The sequence below is a fragment of the Nothoprocta perdicaria genome, unplaced genomic scaffold, assembly GCF_003342845.1.
Source record: "Nothoprocta perdicaria isolate Ctin4 unplaced genomic scaffold, notPer1 scaffold_92, whole genome shotgun sequence".
Taxonomy (NCBI): domain Eukaryota; kingdom Metazoa; phylum Chordata; class Aves; order Tinamiformes; family Tinamidae; genus Nothoprocta; species Nothoprocta perdicaria.
Genome location: NW_020456221.1, coordinates 1,298,054 through 1,324,388, shown reverse-complemented (window position 1 = coordinate 1,324,388; position 26,335 = coordinate 1,298,054). Strand labels below are relative to the sequence as shown.

The 26,335-nt window shown below is 38.2% G+C and overlaps 1 protein-coding gene across 1 annotated transcript in view; it reads left to right on the top strand.

Moving 5' to 3' along the window:
* The first annotated feature begins 477 nt into the window (after positions 1 to 477).
* COMMD10 (COMM domain containing 10) overlaps positions 478 to 26,335 on the top strand; it is a 104,302-nt gene continuing 78,444 nt past the window's right edge. Inside the window, exons 1-5 of the mRNA XM_026052835.1 lie at positions 478 to 683; positions 837 to 927; positions 1,646 to 1,756; positions 3,560 to 3,715; positions 20,008 to 20,118. Of these exons, the coding sequence (XP_025908620.1) occupies positions 478 to 683; positions 837 to 927; positions 1,646 to 1,756; positions 3,560 to 3,715; positions 20,008 to 20,118 (675 nt within the window). The remainder of the gene's footprint in view (positions 684 to 836; positions 928 to 1,645; positions 1,757 to 3,559; positions 3,716 to 20,007; positions 20,119 to 26,335) is intronic.

The following is a 26,335-nucleotide window of genomic DNA, read 5'->3' as shown; positions in this document are numbered from 1 at the left end:
TGCTTTAAAACTTCCAAAAAATAGATTCTCAACTCTCCCATGCAATTGATCACAATGCTTAGCTTGTCTGAAATTGAGAAGAGTCCCGTAATTCCTACATCCTTCTTGGGCTGTTTCCAGAGGTTCTCCTCGCGCTCACAGGCGTATTTCAAAAAGAGATCCTCCAAAACGGAATGCCCAAGTGAGGTCTAACTAAAAAGCGAGCGATGACAAAACCCCGTGGAGGGAATCACGCTGCGGGAGGGAATCACGGAAAAGACTTCAGGATTTTCAGGCCGGGTGCTGGAGGCTTCAAGATTTAAGGCGGCCCATGAAACGGCACTACAGGGGATAAATCGCCCTGCTCGAGCACGGCCAGGCTTCCAGCACGTGCTTTTCCACAACACCCCACAGTGTCCAGCCCTTTCCCACACCGCGATCCCGACAAACTGCATTAGAAGAATTTTAACTATTTTTTGCGGAGCTCCTGCGCCGACCATGCGGTCCCCGCTGGCAACCGGAACCGCCCCCATTCCCGGCTCCATCTCCCCCAATTCCCGTCTTTCGCGCGCCCTCCAGGCGCGCTCCCGCGCAAGGCGGAGCGCCGCGGGCGCGGCTTGGCCCCGCCGGGCTCCCGTCGGCCGCTGCCGGGGCGGGGCCTGCGCCGCAGCGATGGCGGCGCCCGTGGTCCCGGAGAGCGAGAGGTAGCGCGGGCCGGGCCGCGCAGGGCCGGAGAGGGGCGGGGATCCGGGATCCGGGGTGGGGGGATCCGGGATCCGGGGTGGGGGGATCCGGGGTGGGGGGATCCGGGTTCCGCGGCTGCCGCCGCCCTCACGTGCGCCGCTGCGCGCGCGCAGCATCCGCAGGGCCGTGTCGCTGCTGAACGCCGTGGCGCCGGGCCGCTTCCCGCGGCTGCTCTGCCGCCTGCTCCAGAGGCTGCACATCAAGGTGGGCGCGGGGCGTCGCGGGGCGCCGGGGGGGTCAGGGTGCTGGGAGGGCATCGGGGTGCCCGGCGTGGGGGTGAGTAAAGCGCGCCCGGAGCGCGGGCCGCCCTCAGCTGCCCGTGGCTGAGCTGACGTTTCCGTGCTAACACACTACAGATCGCGTTAAAACCGCAGCTTTAAAAGGAAGCTTTTAAAATAACCTAAAGGGAACACTCTGCGTTTAATTCTTTTGTAACAACATGGACAGTTTTCAAAACAGAAAATGCCACTATCCAGAGTGGGAGAAGCATATGTAATTTAAATTTTGCCTTCTGTTTGTTTTGCTTTATTTCTGTTTGCTTTTCTGATTTCAGTAGTGGACTTATTGTACTTGTTATTTTTGTATATAAAAGGATGTCGCAGATGATGTAATGTGGTCGAAAGTTTGCTTAGTAGCTCCTAAATATACTTATTGACAAGGAGATATATTTATTAACAAGCAAGGAGAAAGCATGTTCTTGTGGTGCATCATTATTATTTTTTTTTCTTAAAAATACACAGTGTCGCATATGAAGTTCATTTGGATTTACAGGAAAATGAATCACATGGTATTTTTTTTTGTTAGAAAAAGGATTTCCTCTGTTTCCATGTAGAAACAATTGGGTAACCATCGTGTTTGTGTTTTGCAAAATCTGTTTTTGGTTGCTAATATAATGTCAGGAATAACTATTTCTGTACTTTAGGCTGAAAGCAGCTTCAGTGAAGAGGAGGAAGAAAAACTGCAAGCAGCTTTTTCACTGGAAAAGCAGGATCTTCACCTAGTTCTTGAAACTATATCTTTCATTTTGGAACAGGTACCTGCTTTTGTTTTGTTCTTATGAATTGATAGGTATATTTTTGTCAGATTGTAGATTAAAAAAAAAATAGAATTCAAGTTAACATTAAGTTAAAAGGTTATTCTTAAAAATATGCATGTCCAGTATACTCTGTATGGGTTCATATTGCATAAAGTTATTTGCATACGTTACTGATTTGAGTTGGACTAACCATGTTTGTGGACATTGCAATTAATGCAAATATAAAAACCTCCTTTAATGATTGTGAGAGAAATATTGAAAACTATGAGATGCTGTCTTACTGATTTAAGTAATCTCTTCATGCATTTTTGTTAACTCTTATATTGTGTAGTTGTTCAGCCACATAAGGTAGCTCTGGCATTTGAATGAGGAGTTGACTCTATGATGTAGAGCTCGGTATCTTCTAATGAAATAGATTTTCTCTTTCTGCTGTTGTTAGCTAGTAGTCTGTCACTCACGTGGGAAGTCAAAATATTGCACAGTAAATAGGTTAGCTGAAGAAGTCTGGGCTCTTTCTTAAATTGCTACAGCTGATATGTTACCCATTCATTTGCGTAGAAGTATAATAGATAAATTACGGGTAAGCTTAAAGGCCTTGTCAGGAGGGGCATCTATATAATTCAGCTAGGTCTGTTATGGGATTTTGATTATATTGTTTTCTTACTGCTTTTTTTAAATTATTTTTATTTTTCATGATTCTGAGATAGAAAACAAATGTTTAGTCAAAAGTGCACCTGGCAATTTGTGATTGTTTCACTTTGTTAACAAATTCCATAGCATTAAAGAGGAAACAAACTGAACAGTCCTTCTCGTGTCTCCTAACCACGGGAAGTTAGTATGAAAACTGAGATTGGATCCAGTCTAGAATTCTGAATTTTCATCTCAACCAAACAATGAATTTACCTGCCTTTTTCACTGCTCTTATTTTCATTGGACTGCTTCATTTATACATTTATTGGAGATGAACTGAAAAAGCAATTGAGTCAAATCTAGGATGTGCATTGCTTTTGCGTAAGAAAATGAAAGTCTAAATAGTGTCAATCCAAAGAACATTCCCATTTGGAATACATCATGTCTCTTTTGTGTTCCGCCTGGTAGACATCATCTCTTTACCTGCTTGGTCTGTCACAGCATAATGTTTTTAACAGCCTTTTGATATGTGGTCATTTCAGAGGCAGCCTGGAATGACTGCATGGTCTTCGTTTCATGTTATGTGTGTGGAGGCGTTGTTTATTTATTTATTTTCCCCTCTTGCTTTCCTTCTCTGGACATGTGCCTGTCCTGAGAGGGGAGGCCAACACAGGACACAGTGTTTGTCACCAGAATCAGTACTTACATGGCAGCGATAGCTAGCTCACCTTTCTTGGCAAGCTGCACTTGCCTTTGCATAATATTGCCTTGTAGTTAAAGCATTCCTGAACAGCATGAATTTGGAAATGCCATCCTTTCTTCATGGCCTCAGTAGACTGCAAAGAAGCCCTGCTGTCTGCGTTGCCAACTGCTTTGACACTACAGTGAGATACGTACGGTATATGTGTATTTGTACTATTAGATTCATCCATACGTGTTTTCCTAATTTGTCTGTCTTGATACGTCATTTGCAATGTTACACTTGGAGAGAACTGGGCCAGTTGTACCCTTTTCTCTTTTCAGTTAGTGAGTCAAACTATTTTCTGCAGCCACACAGTAGAATTGCTAGTAAAATTTTTGTGCGAATGTGGAGGCCATTTGTGGTAGAATATATCTGACACATCTTGTAGAAAAGTACTTCCACAACAACAGCTATTTTTCTTTTAACAGGCAGTCTATCATAATTTGAAGCCTGCTACGTTGCAACAGCAGCTGCAGAGCATTCACCTGGATGAAGATAAAGCAGAAGCATTTGCCAATGCATGGGCAGCTGCAGGCCAAGATACAATTGAAAAGTTCAGACAGAGGGTTTTGACTCCTCAGAAGGTAATTTTGTTGTTGTTGTTCTAAAAGGTTAAACTGTATAGTTCTGCTTTAAAACAAGGACTGTAAGTTAAGATGCAAACTTCATGGATGATCAAGGTAAGAAAAAATGGAAAACAAATACCTAATGGATCGTGGATAGATGCAATCAGAGGCATTTAAGTTCCATTTTCTTGAAGAGATGTTATATGTTAGCTGAGCTATTGTAAATGTTGGATCTTTACTATTGGCCAATGCAAAGTAATGTAGCAGAAGTATCATTTGTAGGTGTTTGTGAACATACTCTGCAGTAGGGCAAGGCTAAATTGTGCACATGGACAGTTGCAGTTTTGGCTCATGGATGTCACTTTATTAATTAAAGTGTGTATCTGAATTCCCACGTCTTAAAATGTTGCAATAATCTTGGATAGTGCATTTTATATGATATCTTAGGAATGCTTATCTACTGCTGCATAATCTCTTTTCTTATGTGCCTGTTAACAGTTAAAATTCTGTTTCAATATGAGCTGTAGGGGCCTGGACAGTTGTTTATTTAGTGTTAGTATTCATTCAATTAGTATTCATTCATTTATGAATGTAATGTATATAAGCTATAGCACCTGTAAGCAGGTAATACGTCCTTCTGTTGATTCCTTAATAAGCTTTGAGTCATGTGAGAGGTGTCGTCTACAGGGCATACCAGTTTCAGAGTAAAATGATACGACAGAATTCTGGAAGACTGGCATGCTACTCATGCTTTATTTTACCATTGCTGCTCATTTCATCAAGATAACAATTATTTCATGTATTTCGTGAACTTTCATTTCAAAATTTGTCTGCAGAAGAGGCTGGATAGGTAAGAAACATGTAGCGTGCTGGCAAAAACAGAAATCAATTTATAGCAGCAGATTTTAATATTTTAGGTTTAAAATGCACATTTGAGGAAGATGAGATACCTCTGATAGAAGCTGAAGATACTTAATCTCAACGCTGTGTAAAATTGTGCAGTTTTTTTAGAGAACTACAGTGTGTACAATTATACAAACTCGTGAACCCAACCAAGTAGGTGACTGGTGATATAGGTGCACAAGAATCAGTTGCTTATACAGATACTGTAATGTTCTGCCTTCTTGAAATAGTATTTGACACTTGCAAACATAGAAGCCCCAAATTTTAAATGGTAAGAGATCTGATGAGAATGTAGGTGAATATGAGTTTACAAGTCATTTGAAAATCAAGTGAAATTACAGAAGGTTGTGAAGCTAATTCCTTGGAGTACAGTGTGTGTGTCTGCTGGCATTTAGTTGGAAGGTAGATCTTACAAAGCAATTGTCCAGGAATTTTCTTCATCTGCACTATGCAGTAAGACTGTTCTGTAGCTCCTCAGCTTATGGAGACTAAATACAAAAATAATGTAATTGTGGTTACTTGTTTGGAGTTCCACATAGGCTGAAACTAGTACTATCCGTGTCTGTGGCCTTTCTGTGAGCTTGCTTGAAGATGATGCTGCTTTGTTTCTGTCTGTAGTTCTACTTGGAGTAGTCCTGCAGAATATTATGGTTCTCACGAATGTTAGGGTTTACATTTTGAGATTCCTCAAGACTTCACAACCATCTAATATATAGTGGAATTGCATTTTGCTACATCCTGTGAAGAAAAAAAAATAAATCTTTAAACTGCCTTTTGTAGTTAAGCTTACAAGAAAGACTCCTGCAAAGCATGATAGTGAAATTTATTTTCTTTAGTAGATAGCAGATTTAGGGATGTCCCTCTACATACACTGAAGTGTCATTTTTGCTGATATCTTTTTCCAGGCTGGATAGCAAGTTGCATTGATTGTGAATATAGCTGGTAAGGAGTACTTTAAACTTGAACAGTTCAATTGTGTTTTGAACAGTTCAATTGAATTGTGTTTTAAAAAAAATATATATATATATATATATTTTTTTTTTTTTAAAAAAACCCTAGTAGTAAACTTGAGTTTAGTGAAAAACATTGAAGTCCAGGAGAGCTTTTCTTGGCCAAAGAATTAAATCCCCAAAAACTAATGGCTGAACTTATCTAACAAGGTACTTTAGCAGAGAATGTTAAGTAAGGAAATGAGGTAAGGAAGGGAAAACTTGCAGGTTGGTAATATAGCTGATATGTATTCAGTAAATGACTGCATGATCCTTCCATGCCCTATATATGTCTAAAGATGGATTCACTTCAAAATGATGCCTTTTTTTTTTTTTTTTTAATTCCTTTCAAGGGTATGTTTTAGATTTTTTTTTTTTAAAGCAATTCAAGATTTAGGAATATAGGTTGTTCCTATACTAGATCAGAATATCTCTTTGTTGTGTATCCTGCCTACAGGCCGTAATTCTAATTGTTTGAGAGCAATTTCTGCTTTACCTTGTTGCTTGAAAGCCTTCTTATACCCTGAAAAATAGGTATTTCATCCCTATACGTGCCTGATATATATTGTGCTTTTTTAACCACTTGAGTGATATTTCATGAAAAGATATGTATTCATATGTTTATATGTATGTGTGTGTGTGTGTGAATATATATATGAGTATATGTGTATGAATATGTGATATATATACATGTGTATATTTGGATATATGTTTATAGTTTCATATATCTATATATATTTGCATATGAATACGTGATATAATCTTTGGATTTTTTTAAAATGGATATCCTTTTCTATTACGGGAAAAGGAAAAGAAGAACTTGTGGTTTGCAGTGTCACTTGAGTTGGTTAAACTATCTATTCTTTGTGTCCATTCTTGTTTTTTTTTCTAAGCTATACAGTAGGTGATTCTCCTGCGTTCGTCTTCTGCTTGTAATCTTTCATATTATCTGTGTCTTGATATGCTTTGGAAGAAGCTAAGGTGGATAGATTATGATATGTACTGCCTGGAATATTAATGTTTTATGCAGAGGCTTTGTTATATATATATATATATATATGTATATTTTGTTGTGTGAGCTTTAAAGAAAACTATTTGTGTCACATCTAGCAGGGCCTTCTACTGACCTGTCTAAGTGATGTGCAGGATTACATATATAATTTAGAATTCAGAGTGTTATATGAATATTTCATGCTTTTCCTCTCCATGCTCCAGTGTACGCTTATGAACTCTGAATTTTCTTTGCAAAGGCTTTAGGTGGGTGTGTGCATGCTTGTTCATCTGGATCTGATTGTGTGGTTAGTATTTCTGAGGTCCTGTGTGCTCTTCTCCAGCATGAAGAGGTGCTCAGGAGAAAGGATGTAGAAGACATAATGCAACCAAGAAAGATCATCTTGGTATTTTATTATCTTTCCAAACAATTTTGTTAAAATGAAAGTGGCAAAACTGTTTCTGGTCTGACATAGCATCCATTACTTAAAAGTGTAATATTAAGAAAAGTTGCCAGTGAATAAATCTCTTTTCTATAGCATAGATATGAACAAATCGGGCATTGATTTGTCTTTCATTTGAGTTTTAAGACAATATAAAATATTTGACCATTTCCTTTCTCATTAATGCCAGAGTACAGGAGACTTCTAGATATTCCACACATGAAGGGTGTATTGTTTAAAATTACTTGAACGTATTACGTGGGGTTTTTGATTTAGCAAAGTGATTGTATATGCAGTCAGAGTGACTGTATATGCATTATGCTGAAAACTCAGTGTGAGTGTAAGTTACGTGTAGGAAAACACAGTAATCAAAATGCAGTATGCAACTCAATTGCAATGCAATGTGATCCTGATATCCAGTCTCTACATGTTCACCATCACGAAGCTAGACATCCCCGAGTCACCATGAAGGGATAAGTGAGTGGAAACCAGTTCAAGGCCATCGATTTGTATTGTTAGTTGTTCAGTTTTTAAGCTTTGCATTGGCCTGAGCCCTCTGTACAGTCTCTCCTGTGCTGCTCTAGATAACACTGGGAGAAGTCTCTCATCTCTAATCCAATGATGAACTCATTAACAAAAGTATTCACACTGGTGGGTTCACTCCACTGGAATGCAGTCAGTTGATCCGCTCAACTGACCTAGTTATCCACGTAAAACAAAGGCCATCTTCCTGTCCCCTTTGGTCTTGAAATAAACTCAAGTTTCTTTGCAACAACTGTTTTAAGTTAGAGCCTGTATTAATACATGAGCTTCTTGGGCACCTCATCCTTGTCCACCTCTTCTGAGCTATGTTGTACTATAGGAATTTACTGCTCTGTCACAACGTTTTGCACTTCAAATGTGGAAAACTGAAGGAAGAGCTGAAAAATCATTAATTCATGGTCAAAACCAGCTGACTGGCCAGGATTGTTAATTGATAATATTACTCATTGATTTGGTCCTGCACTGTTTAGGAAGAATGGTCCATTACATCCAATGGCCTGCAGCAATGCTTAAATTTGGACATCACTTACTATTAGGGAAAGTAATTTCTTGCGGATATTTCCTTTGTGTCTACACGTTTGTTGTATTTCTTTTAGATCAGATTCTCTTCTTGCTTGTCAACTACAGTTTGGATGAAAGGTAATGTTATAAAATCTGGGTATATAAATTGTTTGCAGTAGATATAGGTGACCAATACGTTGGCACTGCCCAATATTTTGTTGGGATGAAGCAGCAAACTGAATGTCAATGCTACAGATCTCATATTTCTAAGAATATTTATTGAATGAGGAATGCCAGTTTTTCTATGAGGTATTGATTGCTAATGCTGACCGTTGAAAAACAAGGCAGCCAAACTTTGTTGGTACTCAGTTGGCCATGAGGTTGTTGTCTCAGGAGAGATGAGAAAAAAACATGTAGGGAATTTAAGGCTGCTTTTAATAGTGTTAATTTTCCTATGCCTCATTTTTCTTTCTTGAGGTATACTCAGTCTTCAACTGTCCAAAGTTTTTCATTCTGTATCTTCTGTCGTTGTATTGGCTCTTTGAGTCTTTATTTGTATCCTGTTATTTTATCATTTCTGCAATATAATAGAATCAGTCAGTTAGAATAATGATATTTCTTTGTTCCTCTGCAAAGGAAAGTCATCTTTTTAATAGAGTTCTCTCTGAATTCCACCGTTTTTTTTTTTTTAACTGATTGTATTTAAACAATTAGTTTTAAAAAACCACTTGTGTTCTGTAAAAGTATTTTGGTAACTGATGTAAATCTGTCTTTTAAAAGGGCAGTGAAACCAAATTCCTCATAGACTTCTTTGACTGGAAAACTATTCATGGTATCTTTAGAATATATTTAATTAAAAGAAAATCTAGTTCTGTGTTGCCAGGCAAGAGAGGCAAGGGAAGTTTTTTTATAGCATTCGTGCAGTGTTGCTTAATATAATGATGTGTGGGAATGCAACTAGTGAAATTACATACCTAAAGCTCTTGACAGAGCTGTCAATTCTGTATCTTGTCTATCTATTTGAAATCATATGGGAAAAAATCTAAAGGTTGTTATCTCAGAAATTGATCTTCTTGCTGAGGGGTATATATGTAATGTGAATATATTAAATTCCCTAGTGCTAAACTGTGGTGAATCAATAGAAATTTTTCTCTGAAGCACTCCAAAGTTGTTATGATGAGGAAAAAAACAGGGGCAGTATATATAAGAATATTTACTTATTTGGAAAAATTCTGGTGTCAAGAGAAATGTGTGAGTGATATTCCTCCTTATTTTGCAGAGAGAAAACAAATGTCTTTCAGAATTTTGTTTGAATTTATTTGTCATTCATATGTTGACTGACAGGCAACAAGGATGATGTCTTCTCCATGGGCGTTGTCACCATGAACTGTGAACCAGCTTGCGTTATCTGGGGCCCTCACACATTATGACAGAGAGAAAATACATCATTAAAAATGTATTAAAGATGTAGTTTTATACCAACAGGAATTTAATAGGTAGCTGCAACATGACTAAATCTGCCTAATCTAACACAACAAATTTTACATTAGTAGGTATTTTAATTGCTTACAAATAGGGGCTGCTTCAGTATCCTCTAAAAATTCTTATTTTGATTTATTGTTTTCTTAACTTTGTTTTCCTATCCTTCTTTACCCTAAAAAATGTAAGCGATAAAGATTAAAAGAAGTTGTGCTTCAAAGGTGTTTTTGAACATCTGAAAACTTTGCTTTGATCCAACAGGTAAAATAGCAGAATTTAAGGCTTGAAAGGAATCCAATGCTTCTGTTGTTTAATTCCTGTATAACACAACCATGATTTTTTCCTTAACAGATAAAACACCATTTGAAATGGGGGCCAGTTGTAATTTAAAGGCATTTCAGATATGATTAGAGTGTTACAAATTTGCCTAATTTCATGTTGTAATCATTGGATCTTGCTACATGTTTTCTTCTTGATGAAAGAGCCAAAGAACTATTGGAAATCTTTTCAGTGTTAGTGTTTATGGACCGGTGTGTACTTTCACTCCATTTTATTTGTCACCCTGTGCCCATAAATTTCTCAGGTGGAGCTTGAATAAAACAATACATTACCTTTTACACTAAGTGACTCTCTAAATATAGTAAAGTATTGGAAACTTAAATATTGATTCTAATATTTGCAATATATTTCTATTCTATTTGCTGTCAAGCTGGTTGCTTTTCATTTAAAATACTTAAGAAATATTCCAGCAACTAAAAATAGAGAAGTGTCTTTTGAAGCTTAGCACTAGATTTTTGTATCAAATCGATGTCATACTTTTGTTTTTTCTCTTTGGAAGTACACTGGTACTTCTCGGTGTGTTGCTATTTCTTTATTTCTTTTTTTTTAAATTAAAATGTTTTAAAAAATGGGTTTTGTCATTATGAATATTGAATTCAGTAGTCTGAAAACTGTCACTTTACTTAGCATATATTCTAGATAGCCTTGCTAAAGAGTAATGTGACTTTATAATCACAGGCAAAAATAGTCAATCAAAAAAAAATAATACTAGTAATACAGTGAGAGAGCCTTTCCAGGATGAAGAATCCAGTTATTTTTGTGTCTTTACACAATGAAAAGAGTTTAGATATGTAATTTGTGCAGATTTTCCATTTAGAGTTGAACCTTGGTCTCTATTTCTAATTTTAAAATGCCGGTGTCTTAACAGTCAAATCCTCTGTGAGCAGTAACTGGGGGTACTGGCTTTTCGGTTTGCTCTGCCTGTTTCCTCTAGAGTTAGGTATAAGCTGAAATTCCAAGTTTACAAAGTTAATAAAACACAGCTGTTAATTTTGTTTTGCTTTCTGCCTCTTAATGTCCTTAGGGAAAGCTGTGGTTGTGCTGAGGGGTCCCATATGTGCAGAGCGAACCTGAGCCTGTGGCTCTTTGCGTGTCCTGTCTTGCTAGATGATGCCTGGATGGGGCTGGACAGAGTGAGGCTGAAGGCTGAATATGGGTGGGATTTACAGAGACCTGGAGTTTGATGGGCAGTGCGGTTGGTAGTACAGGCTGGGAAGTTGAGAAGAGCGTGGTGAGTGGACAAGGGAGATGGACCTATTGAGACGATTGGGTTTGAATGCAAGGCAAGGAGCTAGGGGGAGGGGCAGCAGTGCTTAATGCCACTGAAAACTGCATTTGAAAGCAGTATTTGTATATTTTGGAGTCATATGTTCGATTTGACAGATGCTCAATGTCTCTGACGGACTATAGGTTCTAAGTGAATATTAGTGGAGTTGTAAGTGTAGCTCATTCCTAGTAGCACCTTGTATAGAAACTGTCCATCTCTGAGCACATCATCATTTAAGTGTCTTGGAAAATAATAATCAATAAAATTTCCAGGATGATTTGTGTATCTTTGAAAATTTGAAATTGCTATATGCATGTATTTTAAAATTGTCTGTTTTCCAGAAAATCATCATAATTTCACAGAATCACAGAATATTCAAGGTTGGAAGGGACCTCTAGAGATCATCTAGTCCAACCCCCTGCTCCAGCAGGGACACCCAGAGCACGGGGCACAGGGCGGCATCCAGGCGGGTTTGGAAGATCTCCAGAGAAGGAGACTCCACAGCCTCCCTGGGCAGCCTGTGCCAGGGCTCTGGCACCCTCACAGGAAAGAAGTTCTTCCTCACATGGAGATGGAACTTCCTGTGTTTCAGCTTACACCCGTTTCCCCTTGTCCTATCACTAGCCACCAATGAGAACAGCTTGTCCCCTTCCTCCCTGCATTCTCCCTTCCTGAACTTATACATGTTAATCAGATCCCCTCTCAGCCTTCTCTTCCCCAGGCTAAACAGGCCCAGCTCACTCAGTCTCTCCTTGTACGAGAGATGCTCCATTCCCTTAATCATCTTAGTTGCCCTCCGCTGGACCCTCTCTAGAAGCTCCACGTCCCTCTTGTCCTGGGGAGCCCAGAACTGCCCCCAATACTCCAGGTGCGGCCTCCCCAGAGCTGAGCAGAGGGGCAGGATCCCCTCCCTCCACCTGCTGCCAACATCCTTCTGATGCAGCCAGGATCCCATTGGCCTTCTTGGCCATGAGGGCACTGCTGCCTCGTGAGTAACTTGGTGTCAACCAGGACTCCCAGGTCCCTCTTCATGGAGCTGCTCTCCAGCAGGTTGACCCCTAATCTATCCTGGTGCCTGGGGTTATTCCTGCCCAGGAGCAGGACCCTGCACTTGTCCTTATTGAACCTCATGAGGTTCCTCTCTGCCCAACTCACCAGCGTGTCCAGGTCCCTCTGGATGGCAGCACAGCCCTCCGGAGTGTCGGCCACTCCACCCAGCTTGGTGTCATCAGCAAACTTGCTCAGGGTGCCCTCTGTGCCCTCGTCCAGATCATTGATGAACAAGTTGAACTGCACCAGGCCCAGGACTGACCCCTGGGGGACACCACTGGCCACAGGCCTCCAACTGGACTCGGCCCCATTTATCACCACCCTCTGAGCTCTGCCATCCAGCCTGTTCTCAATCCACATCACTGTGCACTTGTCCAGACCACTCTCACGGAGCTTTTCTCTCCCTGAGTCTTAGGATTTCTGTTTTATTTTTTCCTTTTGTCAGTACAGCTTATATAAAGTAAAATAGTTGACCTCAATTCAATTTTTGCTAAGAATTTATTCAGTTCTAGAGTCTTTCCTCCAGATGAGATAAAATACTAGAATGGAGAGGGCTCTGGGAGTCCTGATTGACACCACGTTACCCATGAGTGAGCAGTGTGCCCTCGTGAAACACACGCAGTTCAATCTCCATGGAAGAAGAACTTTGTTCCTCTGAGAGTGACAGAGCCCTGGAACAGGCTCCCCAGGGAGGTTGTGGAGTCTCCTTCTCTGGGGGATCTGGTGGGGATGTTCCAAACCCACCAGAGCCCTGTGTCCTGTACTCCGGGTGTCTCTGCTGGAGCAGGGGGGTTGGACGAGATGATCTCTAGAGGTCCCTTCCAACCTCAACCATTCTGTGGTTCTGTGACTGCATGCCACCCTCATGACACCCATGAGGGTTTCTGCAAAACTGTCCTGTAAACTGTAGATTCTGTGCTGTTCCCCTAAAGAAATGAAGTGATGTATTAGCAGAAGCAGATAAACGATATTACATCGCTAGTAAAGAAATCAGAAATATTTTTGAATTTAAAAAGTAATCCAGAAGCTTTAATGAGGTGTTATCTGCTGGAATGCAGAATGGCAGAAGAAAACATAATTGCCGTCACTGCCCTCCTTGGTGTTCGTTGTTTTTGTGCCTTTCTTTGTGTCTTTCAAGCAGGTAGTGATTAGCTGAAAAATTAAACATCAAGATGAGTTGTTTTCAGTTCTCAGTAGAGAGACTGAAACTTAAAGTTGCATTATAAAAAATGGTTATTCAGTTGGAACAATGTTAATATTCCATTGAAAGGGTATAATTTCCTTCTGTGAAGAGCCAGCTGTTTCACTGCAGGTTTCCCTTTCCGTGGGAATGTTGTTATATAGAGGCCTGCTTTATAAAACAAACAAAGCTCTGCAATATCCAGGAATGTTTGATCTATTTTTCTTCAAAGATATTCATGCTAGCTAAACACAAATCACTAGCAATAACTAGGAATAGACATTGTGTTTATACCAATCATATACTGTCCCCACACCCAGAGATTCATATCTGTAGGAAATTAAACTAACTTTTGTTTGACTTACTTTACAGGAAACAATTCCTTCCTAATAACTAAACAAATAAAAAAAAAATCAATGACTAAGACTCCACCTGCAACAATTCATCTTAAAAAATGTCACCTATTTCCATTCTGATGTTTGTTTGCAGTATTGAGCACTCTGTTTTTATCTTGATGTTATCTCCTTTGCACTAATCTTGTTTTGTTAAACAAAATTGGAGACCTCCTTGATAAGTTAGCTTTCAAGACATGTTTTCTTATGTATTCTTGGCCTCTTGTGTAAACTGTCTTCAGGTATTGTTATTGTGTTCGGCAAAATGCCGTTGTCATGACCTCTATTTATTTTTTTATTTTTTATTTATTTTCCTTTCACCAATTCTGAATAGGCTGATGGAGCGTTGAACCAGACTATAGGCTGGCAACTGAGAGAGCAGCCTTAATGCAGCAGCCTTGGTGCCATCTTCTGGTTTTATGTCACTTTAATTACTCCGGTCTCAAGCCAGAGTAGTGCGCTATAGACCAGTGTTTTCATTAACATATGAAGCACCTTTGTCACCCATACCAAACTGGAGGTTAGATTATTACTTGCATATGTAGGTGTTATGATACTCTCTGCAGATGGAGGATGTGTTGAAAAGTAAACGCCGAAAAGCAGCTACTATTTAGTATATGCTTTGGCTAGTTTGGTTGTTGAAACATGAGGGAAAGAACCCCAAAGCTTTCCATGTGGAAGAATTCTGGTTTATTTCCTTTTATTACAAAGAAATAGGAAATGCTCCCCCTCCAGTGCAGGGGGAATTATTAGTGTTGAACACTCTATTGAGTTCTTGTATTCATAAAGATTATTTGACTAAAACAGCTAAAATAAGTGTCTTGTAATTGGGGGAAAAATGCACTTGAATGTTCCAGGTGATTTATTTCCTCAAAATCTTTTGTTAGTTGAAAAATATTTAAGAATGTGTTGTGTCAGTCTGATACATGCTATTATAATCATATGAGAAACGGATTTGCTTAAGACACCTTTTATATCACATTATCTCTCACTTGTGATCATAACAGCTACAGTGACAGTAATACTCCTGATGTCTTATATTATATAAACAACAATTTCAGATTCTTCTAGGAGTTTTTTTTCCACTGTTAAAGTTGGATTGTACTATTCTCTTCAAATTAGAGGAAAAAATAGCTGAAATGGGCTTAGTTTCTAGTTTAAAACAAAAGTTTCTGATTTAGTTTATTAATATGTGATTTAAACTTTTTTTCACCTATGATTGTTGCTTTTGGGAATAGAATACATTCGTTTTTGAAGTATCTGTGGGAAGAGATGTTGGTTATTCAACTTACTATTAAAGTAAACAGACATACCATATAGAGCACGTTTTCAGCCTCCATCTTTATAATACAGCCTGTGTACTAGTGTACTAATCTCTGTCTTAATGCAGCTTTCTTATTTTGCTTTTCTAAAATAGTTTGGTGACCTTCTCTCTTTTCCATAGTAGACTGGTAGCTTTTGTGATGCCTTCAAAGAATAAGCTAACCAAGTTGTTCTTAGCATTCTATTATATAGTTATTTAAAAAGATCACAAAAATGAAGTCAATTACATAGCTTTAGGTTGTCTTCAAATTAATGTCTGCCTGTCTGTGAAGGAAAGTAATTAGAAGTGCAATTAAATTACCTTAAAATGGTTCCTCTGTTGGTAGTTAGAGAGCTAGATGTTATTTCTCTGCTATAGAAGTGAAAACAGCATTTTATGCCTGAAACCAAGAAAACCAGTGTTCACGTTCGCCAAGTCCTTTAGCATCACTAATACTAGAAGAATTGTTAGAAGTGGTCTCAGATTTATGCCAAGATTTGATTTTTTTTTACCATGTCTCAAATTTTTGCTCAAATTAGCATTTATCTATAGCCCCATTTAACTGGATTGAAAAGGTCGTATTTATCTAGATCAATAAAATTTAGTATTATATACCATAACTTTTTCATATTTTACATGTATGAATATTCACATCAACATAACCTGTTTATTCTAAAGATTGCTCCGGACGGCTTCTGATTCTGATTTTAGGTCATAATGTCACTTCGCTTTAAATTTCTTACCAGTCTATTCCATGTTAAACTTTAGCCAATTCCTGACTTTAGCCAATTCCTAAACTTTAGCCAATGAAAACCTTTTTCTTCCTAAAAAGGAATTTTTTATTTACTTGTTTTAAAATAAGAAAGCAAACAGACAAGCCAAACAGCCCGCAATGGAAAAATTCTCTCTCATATAGCAAGAAAAAAAAAAAATGCTCAAAATAGATTTTCCAAATACTATCAAAATTATCTTAAAATGAGGTTATGATATATTTGGTTTTCAAATATTACCAAGGGTAATGTAAGGAACGCTTTGACAGTATTGAAAGTAGTAGCACTAACCTACATGAAATAGGATGCTTGCCTGCACTAAGTGTTCTTTGTCCATGGTGGACTTTTCTAACCTTTTTTTTTTTCCCCCTCCCCTCCCATAAACATAAAATTGCAGAACCCTGCTATTAATTTAGAATTATTTATGTATTCTACATCCTATTTTTAATGAGATTTCAGTTCAGAGATCTGTTTTTTCTTCTTTAGGGTTAAATTCTAATTTTTTTTTGTAGTGCTCTGCTAAATAGTGAAAAGAATATTTATTTCTCACTGTAGAAATGTATATGATTATTTGTTTATCTGAAATTCCAGTAATGAATATGCAGAGATCTTCATAATCTTTCCTGTACTGGTTGTAGCTGGATAGCTGCTTGTTGAATTGTTGTCTGAACAACTGCATTTGCACATGTATCCTGAATGGTATCAGAATCAGTCTTGAATTAACTAAAACCCATTATATTCCATAATGGTTGTATGTGCAGAAATAAAATTTATATTATTTTAATTCTACCTAGGGGAAGCTAGCTATACTAAAGCAGCAAGTGTTGTTAAGGGAATGGAGCTCAGGAATCTGAGTGAAATAACTACAGTTTTATCATACATTGAATTTGAGATGTAAAGTGCTCGGTTATTTCATAACTGTCCAGATCTCTGGCTATTGTAAAAATGATTGTGTTGATTTTATTTATTAAAGCAGTGTTCTCATAGTGTATTCTTGCTGGTTCAATAGTTGATTGTGACTCCTGTTTCCTTCTGAGATTTTTAGCACGTTTCATCAAACAAATAGATGCCAAATCATGGATTATCCATGCAGGAAAAAGAGTGGTTTTAATGGTACTTTGGCATTCTGCTTCCATTACTCTAAGTGGTAGGCTATTTTTGCTGTATCAGTGAGATTTCAGGGAATGAGCACTGATTCTTGGTATTTCCTCTAACAATTTTTTATGATATTGGGTGACCGTCTGAAAGCTTCATCTTCTGGAAGCAGATAATTTATATTAAAGTTTCAGTTTTCCATTAAAAATTAAAAGCAAGCTTCTAGCCCTTGTGACTCTCGAGAGAGACAGTAAATGTCATCTCCCTGTATCGCATGGACCCAGATTTGAAAAACAGCACCTCTTGCTCTGCTTCACCACCTACTAGCACTTACAAACCCTTTATTCTCTCCCTAACCCCTTAAAAACAATGGGCCCTACTCCAGAAGTTTTGGTTGGCTGAAGTTGATAGTACAAAGGGAGACAGTTTATGTGTTTTTATATATAATTTTCTGAAATTCTGCTCCCACTTCGCATTTTTTCAGCGTTCCTACTTGCTTTCTGGTGGATTCTAGTGCAGTGACACTGTGTGGTTAATGTAACAGTATATAAAACACAAAGTGCATTAAGTGGTGAGAGAAGTAGTGAATTTTATAGATGTTGCTCTGTTGGGTGTGTAGTCTTCTTTGGCAGGAGACATGGTGTCAAGTTCGTGTCAGGTAAGTTGTACAAAGACAGGATTTCGCACAAAGCTTCCCCTGCTTCAGTTGCCCTGAGTGGGTAGCTGTGGTGCTCATGGGACGAACCTCAAGGATTTCATGCCTACTTATTATTTGTTTTATTTAGTAGCTACCTTTTTTCCTCTTCTTGTTTTCCAGCATGCCCCACCCACCTTTATAGAAGGAAATTTATAATACTGTGGTTAAATAATTGTCAGAGGTACCAGTGAGAAGTTGCAGAGCTAGACAGTACGTATTCAACTACACTTACCACTGCAGTGACGTGGTAGCTTTCCTTAATGTTGTGCTTACATTTCTAAACTGCTGATAAGAAATTGTAAAAAGAAGCTAATGGTCCACAATAATGAAAACTATGATGTTATTTTTGCATTAATTCCTGAGAAAGATGTTTTTCTCCCCCCTGTAAATGCTTTTCATGTAAATGTGAATGTTATCACAAGTTCTGTTACTATAAAAACTCTCCCTATTGTTTTGTTTTCTGTGACCTATATTCTGTCAGAAGTGGAAATAATGTAGCAGTCCTTCAACTACTAATAATTTAACACTCCTCATATCTTCTGGAAAAACAAGCCCTCAAATCAGTACCATTTCGTGGCTACCAAGTAGAGTGCATTGACAGAAATACTATGCAGAAACATGTTTCTGCTCTCAAAAGGTTAATTGATATTTCAGAATGTTGAGTGTCTTCTAAGTAAACACGGCTGTGGCCAAACATATGTTCTATCTTCCCTTCACAAAAAGTAATAGGCAGACAATTCTGAAGCCTTGGGCAGCATACTTCATGTTAATCAAAACTGGTTCCCATATGGCTATATTTAAAACAGAAAAGGCAAATGAATCGTATAGAAAAAAACAAAGTAATTTTAAGGAAAAGCAATACAAAAGAGAGTTATGGCTGCTGTTCAGTTGCAAACATGTACCACTGTTCTCCCACATATATTGTTTGTTCTGAGCCCATTGTGATGTTCCTGGATGTATGTGAGTTAAAAGTAACCCGAAGTCATAAATTTAAATCTTCTCGCTTTTGATAGTTTGACTTTTCGTGTTATGCAAAGTGCAGTGTTTAACAATTAGAGGAAAACCTTGCAAGTTTTCTGTCTTCCTGGGATGTTGCTTTTCTCGCTGCTGGCATTATTTTATAATCCTGGATAAGATGCTGGTCTCTCTCAGTCTTAGACACGGTGTTGACCACGTCTGCACTTGGCCAAGCTTGACTGACCTTCTTGGTGGCTAGCAGATCATGATACATATGTTCCCTGTTCATATACCTGGTCACACAAATTACAGTGTTTATTATAGAACTGGTGTATTGTGTATGCAATACAAGGTGTACCATGATATATATAAATGGTATAGCTGTACATAAATGGTATGGTTTTAGTGTATTTTGTAAGGTCTGTCTTTGAAGTGTGCGCATGTGAGATATTTACCGTTATTTGCTACCGGCCCAGTCCCTCATGCAGAGATTCCTGTCCATGTAGGAAGCAGCACAAGTGCTGCCCTTCACTTCACAGCCCAGCATCTCTGGGGGTTGCTTTTGCTGCTGCTGATTTAGTGGAATTGTTAGACTGTGAGATGTTTTAACTGATCTGTGGCACACTTCCCTTTTACTAAGTCAGCTGCAGTATTCACCAGCAGAGGGTGAGCATTAATTAAAAATTTGTGTGCAAATTAACTTGCTACATGAAAAGACTTCAGATTTGTCCTCTCTATCACTAGATAGGTTAGTTCCTTAAAGACTTGTAGTTCTTTTCTCATATACTTCTTCATGTGTGAGGCACAGCTCGATTATGTTTGAATATATTTTTAGTTTCATCATTAAAAAGTGATTTGAGATGAGTTTTTGTTGGAAATGAAAAAAAAAAATCTGTTGTTTGAATGTGCAGCTATTTTCTGACTTTCCAGGAGTAAGAATTTAAAAAGTAACTCAGAATTATTTTTGGCATTAAAAGTCCATATATGATAGAACACACCTTACATAGATCCGTTGTGTAATAGATTACCATCTCTTAAACTTTTTTTTTCCTAAAAGAAACAGGTAATAAAAGTAGTTGCCCCAACCTTACCCATCCTCTTTTTCTTACAGGGGAAACCCACCTTATTTTGGATCTTTAATTTTGTTCTGTGGATTAGTTTCAGAAGATCTGGAGCATTTTAAGTCACTGTTTTGGGCAGGCAATCTGATCTCTTAAATTTGTTTGCAGGTAAAAGTCATGGAGTACACGAGAATTTGCAGGATATGTATGGTATGAAAATATTCAACACTTACATAGGACCTGACAGCATATTTACTGATACAGACCATACACAGATATTTAAAATTGATCTACCCAGAACTTCTGTAGCATTTGACTGCTCCTAACCACATCTAAACTTGTGTTTTGTAGCTTGAAACAATTGGATGGCAGCTTAATCTTCAAATGGCTGAGTCCATGCAAGCAAAGCTAAAATCTCCTCGAGCTGTGCTGGAGCTGGGCGTGAGCAATGAAGATTCAAAGGTATGAAATGCATGTCTGCTGGAGTAAGAATGAATTGTGGTCATGACCTTATTTACATTTTTGAGACAGCAGCTGAAAATCTTGGTCACTATAAATATCTCGCTATATTTTTTTTCCATATTTCTGTTTTACAAAACCATTGAACAACTAGTTAATTGAAGCTATGTAGTTTTGATGTAGTGCCATACACATTAATTTGGCTGGAGGTTGTGATCTGCGTTGCAAGCTCTTTGGGTAAGTAATGAAGTAATGGAGAGATGGGAATAGAGTCATGGAAATATACTTATTTCATGTTTCTAAAATATCTTTATAGCGCATATCTTGTGATTATTGCTTGTTACACATTTAATGCTTAGTTCCTTGCTGCTTTCTATCATGTGTATACTTACATTACTTACTTGAAATCTTTCTGTGCTAATGGGGATTGTGTGAGTGTGTGTATACAGTGTGTGTGTGTGCGCGCACGCGCGTGTGTGTGTATAGATATATGTATATATGAAAGATGGCATGGTATGCAAGGGCATGGAAAGCCAATTCTCCAAATCTACAAGTTAAAGTCTTATATTCGAGTATTTTCGTGGCTGATGGTGTTTCAGTGCCAAGCACTACTTTGAAGATCTTTATTCATATAAGCTGTATCTTGTGTTAGTTAGCATGTTTTAAATTAAATACATGAATGACTCTTCATCTTATCTTGCTAATGGAAATTGGAAAGTCTTATCCTCTGCGGTGTCTCTCATGTTTATCAATGAAAGGGTCGGTGTAAAAGAATTGAGGAAAAAATTGATTTGGAACTCAATTCCGGTTTCACATTGCATTTAAATTATAGTAATCGTACTAATGTGAGTAGAATGTATAATTTCTAGAAGAATAAGAGAATATAGAGCTTAGTTGTGCTTTTCACCAGAACCTGCAGTAGTTATTTTTCAGCAGTCATTGCAGGTTATGTTTCTGAAACACGTAAGCAGGAATCTCATAGTATTTTATGTGCTAGTTGCATTAAGATGCACAGCATACTGATTCAGATCTATGACAAAGCAGATGTGAGGAAATACGACAAATGTGTGACACTTTTCAAGAAGAATATTCCCCTGAATTTCTTTGCATGTCGTTTGAGTGAATTCCCCAACTTCATTTTGAACCAAAATGAAGTTTTGAACCAAAAAAAGCCTTGTTTTGAACCAAAATGAAGTTAGTAGAAATTTGTGCATTGCATAGGGAAGATGGTAGAACCCTGTGTTCACATCCACGTTGACTCAGCACAGTCAACACTTGTATTTAAGTCCCGGTAAAGCAAATTGTGTTATTACATGGATAGAGGAGCCGGGGGTGGAATGCAGATGGACATGGTCATGGGGATCTGCCTTCGGTCTGGGCACTGCCTGAATATAAACGAACATTGTTAATATTTTTTTTTATAAGAAAAGAAAGTAATTCTATGTCCTAAACAAATGGTAGCATGAATAATTCACAGTTAAAATTTTTCAGTAGGTTCTTCTGCATGTTTCTTGTTCTGAATTGTTTTGTAGAACTGTGTGACAAGACATTTAAATGTGTAAGCGTATTTGGTTGTCCGTGTTCTGCTTATCTGGCTATTGGTTATGGTGTCATCGGTTCTTAATGTAACAATAGCTTTAGATAGCGAGCTGTCTGTGATCTGCTTATAAAATATTAAGTTAGGATTTGAGAGCTGACCTAGACTTCAGTGGAGCAAAGTGCTATTTTATTTGCTTCGGTTTTCCAGCTTTCTTTAAGCACTCTTTAAAACGAATGAAAAACACACCTTGAGATAAATTACTGTATTTGTCTTGATCATTAGAAGTATGTGTGGGAGCAGTGATTAAACCAAATAAAGCTTCTAAATGATCGACATTCAAAGTGGAATTTCTGATGAAATTGTCCACATAAGGATACATAGTCTTGCAACTTAGTAGTTTGGGAAGATGGAGAAGTTGTTTTCATTATGAGTTGTGCATATTTTTCTTAAACCACTTGCTTCCTTTATAAACAGAATTCAGAAAGTAAATGATTCTTAATTGATTTTTTTCTCCTTCTTATTGGTATAATTAGATAACAGATATTGGGATTCTTTTGCAATAACTACAAGCCTAGAAAAACAACTCCAGAGCTGGCAATTAGTAGAACAGCAGATCAAGCAAAACATGCCGATGTTCTCGCATTCCAGACACTAAAATTTAAAAATCTGGCTTGGTGTGAAGAAAACTACTGAATGTTAACATCCTGGTATAGAATAGGTTTGAGATAGGCTAATACCTGCCTACGTGCTGACAGAAGTGTTAGAGCATAATTAATTTTTGTGAAGTATTTTTCATCGCCTTAGTCCCTCTGTGCATTGAATATAAAGCTAGATACGCCTGAGGACTTCTTTCTTCTTAGGTACATTTCAGCCTTCTGCAGAGAAATTTGGCAAATTTAGAGTATTCGTTTGTAATAAGTAGTTGTCTTCATTTGTAACTAAACTCTTTCTTTTTGCCACGCACACACCATAGTTTTCATTTCGTGTGCAAGGCGCACAGCGAAGCGGTGCTGGAGATCCTGGTGTGTTGGCTCTTTAGGGGGCAGCAGTGCTCTTTCTCACTGCACCACGTCCCCAGCTCCTGGCACACACTCGGAAACAAAATTCAGCATCGCTCTCCAAGTCGGCAGTTGTGGGAAATGCAAAGTGTTTACATTTCTAATCTGCATAGAACAATAGGAGTTCGTCTTGCTCATCTCCAAAACTGAAGCCTGTTAATAAAAAAATGTACTGATCAAGGTAAATGAAATTTGCCTTGTTTCTGTTTTTATTGATTGAAAGTAATTCAACTCATACACTTACATCTACAACTCGCCCAATTAAGGGCAATTTAAATGTGTCTTTTTCGGCAGGTGATGTTCAATGTTAGTCCTTAGCTGTTTCTCTAGGACAATCAGGTAATCAGAGGCCCTCGGCTGCAGGAGTGATACTGTGCTTCATGAGTTAAGAGCTGGAAGATCTCCTGTAAGCCATGTGAATGCTTCTTTATCTTCAGATGAAATGCAGCATCTCATAAGTATTACACCTTATGATACAGGATCACATTATAACTCTATACATAGCATGGTAAATAATTTAAAAAAAAATAATTATTTATCACTTGTTTATGGTTTACTGTGACAAATCTCCTGAGGGGAGGGCATTATGAGTTCAGCATTTGCTTATCTTCAATCTCTGAATTACGCTTGACTTGGATCTTGCACAGACTTTACATATGTCATGAGAAGTTTCTCACCACGAGCAGTTAAGCACTGGAATGGGTCATTTGGAGAGACTGGAGTTGCTTGCAGTGGAAATTTTCTCCAGTTGATTGGAACCGCTGGGTGTAACTCTGGAGCCAGCCCTGCTCTTGGACTGGACGGCCTGGCAAAAGCAGTGCTCATTATTGACTGCTCTAAGGTTTGGTAGATGATGATCCTTTGTATTGGACCAAAACAGAACCTCAAAACCTCACAGAATGAATTTAAAAATCAATGACTACCACATGCTGCAAAGGTTCAGCACAGGTAAATCTTAGGGAAGTGGGATTTCTGTGGAGAAGGCACACAAAAAGCAAGCTAGGGTGTGATAAGGAGTATCTTTCTGAACTGCAGGAACCTTCTGCTTCCATCCTGTAATTTAAAAAACTAAGAGAACATGAATAAACAGCTGTTCACAAACTGATGTGTAAGCTAGAGGCAGGGTATGGAACTTTTAATTTGGTTTCAAGTTTGTTGTGTTGCTGAGTTGCAACACAGCCATCTGGAGACTTTTTATGGCCTATTATTATTTTTATTGTTACAGGGTGAATTAACCAGTAGAAGGAGTACAAATTAATAATCCTGATAATCTGTGCTGCTAATTAAGATGTTGTTTTGCAAATAAAGACTTAGCCCCAAAAGTTCTGTGTTTATTTACTTCAATATTTTATTAATATCTATCCACATAGGAGCACGTTTTTTTTCCACTGTTAATAACAGCAATTCCTTAGGCTATCTAGTCCAAACCTTTCTAAATGGGTGCGATCATTCTCTGTAAGTACAGGAGCCTTCTCTTGAGAAGAACTTTTTGTAACAGAAGCTGTAGGAAATGCTCGAGAGGACCAGAAGTGTCTTCTTGCCGAGGGTGATGCCGTCCCCAGAGCGATGTGGGAGGTGAGACCGTGTATGCCTGCGGGATGGAGACACGGCCGGCCTGTCCCAACCTGTGCTGTCCCAAGCAGCACAACTCCCTTGTGCCCGGGCTTGTTCCTGCTCTACCGCTTCCCTAGGAAACAGTGCCAGGCACGATATCATTTAAGGTGTATTTACTATTGATTTTTTTTTCTTTTTTTTGCACATGATCTGCAGCATTGAGGCTTGAAAATTCTTAGTGAAAAATCTTCTTGCCTGACTTGGTTTCTCGGTGGTTGTCTAAGCCTACTTTTTTTTTTTTTCTTGTAGTTCTGTTCCATTTATAGTCATTTATTTAATCAAACTTTTTTTCCAGTAGCAGGTTTTGCTTTGCTTGTGTTTCCCTTTTCTTCTTTTCAATATACAGTCTTCCCTTTAGTGTTTAAGGACTTCTTCATGGCCTTTTGGGGGACTATTTTTTTTAGTATGCTGAAGTAGGAATGCTGTATGTAGACTACATGAGACAGTTCAGTACCTCATTTATTTTGTTTATAAATTTCATGTGGTGGATTTTGTTGCAGTTGCCAATGCAAGATAAATGAACTTGTTAAAGTGGTGATTGGTTAAACCTGCTATTATAATACTTTTGACAAAAGGCAGAAAATATTAGAGCATTACTCTATTAATACAATTTAATTTTATTAATTTTTGCTAATTGTTTGCTGTTTTAAAAGAGGGGAAAGGAAGTATTTAAACTTATTTTCCTGCAACCATTTCTTCAAAATCGAAATGAAGTCTGGCTCCGGTTGAAGGCGAGATGGTAATACATAGGCATCATTCCACAGCGGATACGGAAGTCTGGAAGTACTAAATGGTTGCTGTTTATTTATTTATCAATCACAGTTTTATTCTTTCCTCTTAGTTTTAACAGACTTTTTGTCCATTTTTGGATTGTGGGCAAATCAATGAGTTGTCCCATTTCCCTCAGCAAGTATGCCAGTCTGCTTTCTAAGTTTGTCCCTATGGATTTTTTCTCTGTCTTTAACAGCAGGGTAGGTTGTGAAAGGAGGCTTTTGTTTTAGTAGTGCTAGGTCAGTCACTCCTTTAGGTCCTCATAAAGGAGGGCTGTTAAGGCTCTGCTGTGATGTTGAAGGAACTGTCTGCACTGTCAATTGCTGCTCACCTCCTCAGCTCTGACGGGGACATCATCCTTTTCTTTCTCAGAAAACCATGATACATACTTGAATTAAGTTTAGTCCTCTCCTCAAGCAGATTTGTGAGGCTCTAGCAATTACCAGAAGAATAAATAGGACAATTCTTTGCATGAATGCAAAAATATTTAAAAAGGAGTTTTGGAGAAAAGGTCATTTCATTTCTGTTTAAATAAGGTAATCAGAGGCCAGGATGGTCCTTGGGATACATGACCTCAGGTAGTGCAGTCCCAGTTCAAGGTCTTTTTGAGCTCTGTGCAGACAAGGTTGCTGCTTTTGGCAAGGCAGACCATGGATATTGTTCTGAGAAATAAAATCTCATAAATAATAATACAGATAAAACAGCAGTTGGTTCCCTAAAAAGGGATATGGGGGAAAAGTCTTAATATTCTTAGGAGAACTAGTAAGATGACTGTAGGATCATAAGCATGTGGAACAGCTCAGAAAATTAAGCTTGAAATTTAGAATTTGTTTCCAGGTTGTCATAGTGCTACAGAAAGCTGTCAGAAATTTCTGTGCTTAACTGTTAGCGCCAAAAATTCCAGAATTGCAGCGCACAACAATTCTAACATTAGACTGTGTTTGTGATCTATCATGTCTATTATTCCTGTTTAAATGCATTTTAATTAAAGGGAAAACTAAAGATGCTGTCCAGAATTCTCAAGAAGCTGGAGAGTTTCTGTTTCCCTGACGGTATAGAAATGGGAGGCAGAATAACCCATGTCCTCCCTGTTCTGGGTGTTCTGGCTTGACATGTTCTGCAGAAACCAGCTACCAGATGGTGTGACTCCAGGAGTATGTGCCCACCTCTGGCAATTGTACTGCAGGGTGTAGCTAATTATCTAGCTCCATTTGTGATCTTACATGATCTAATTATC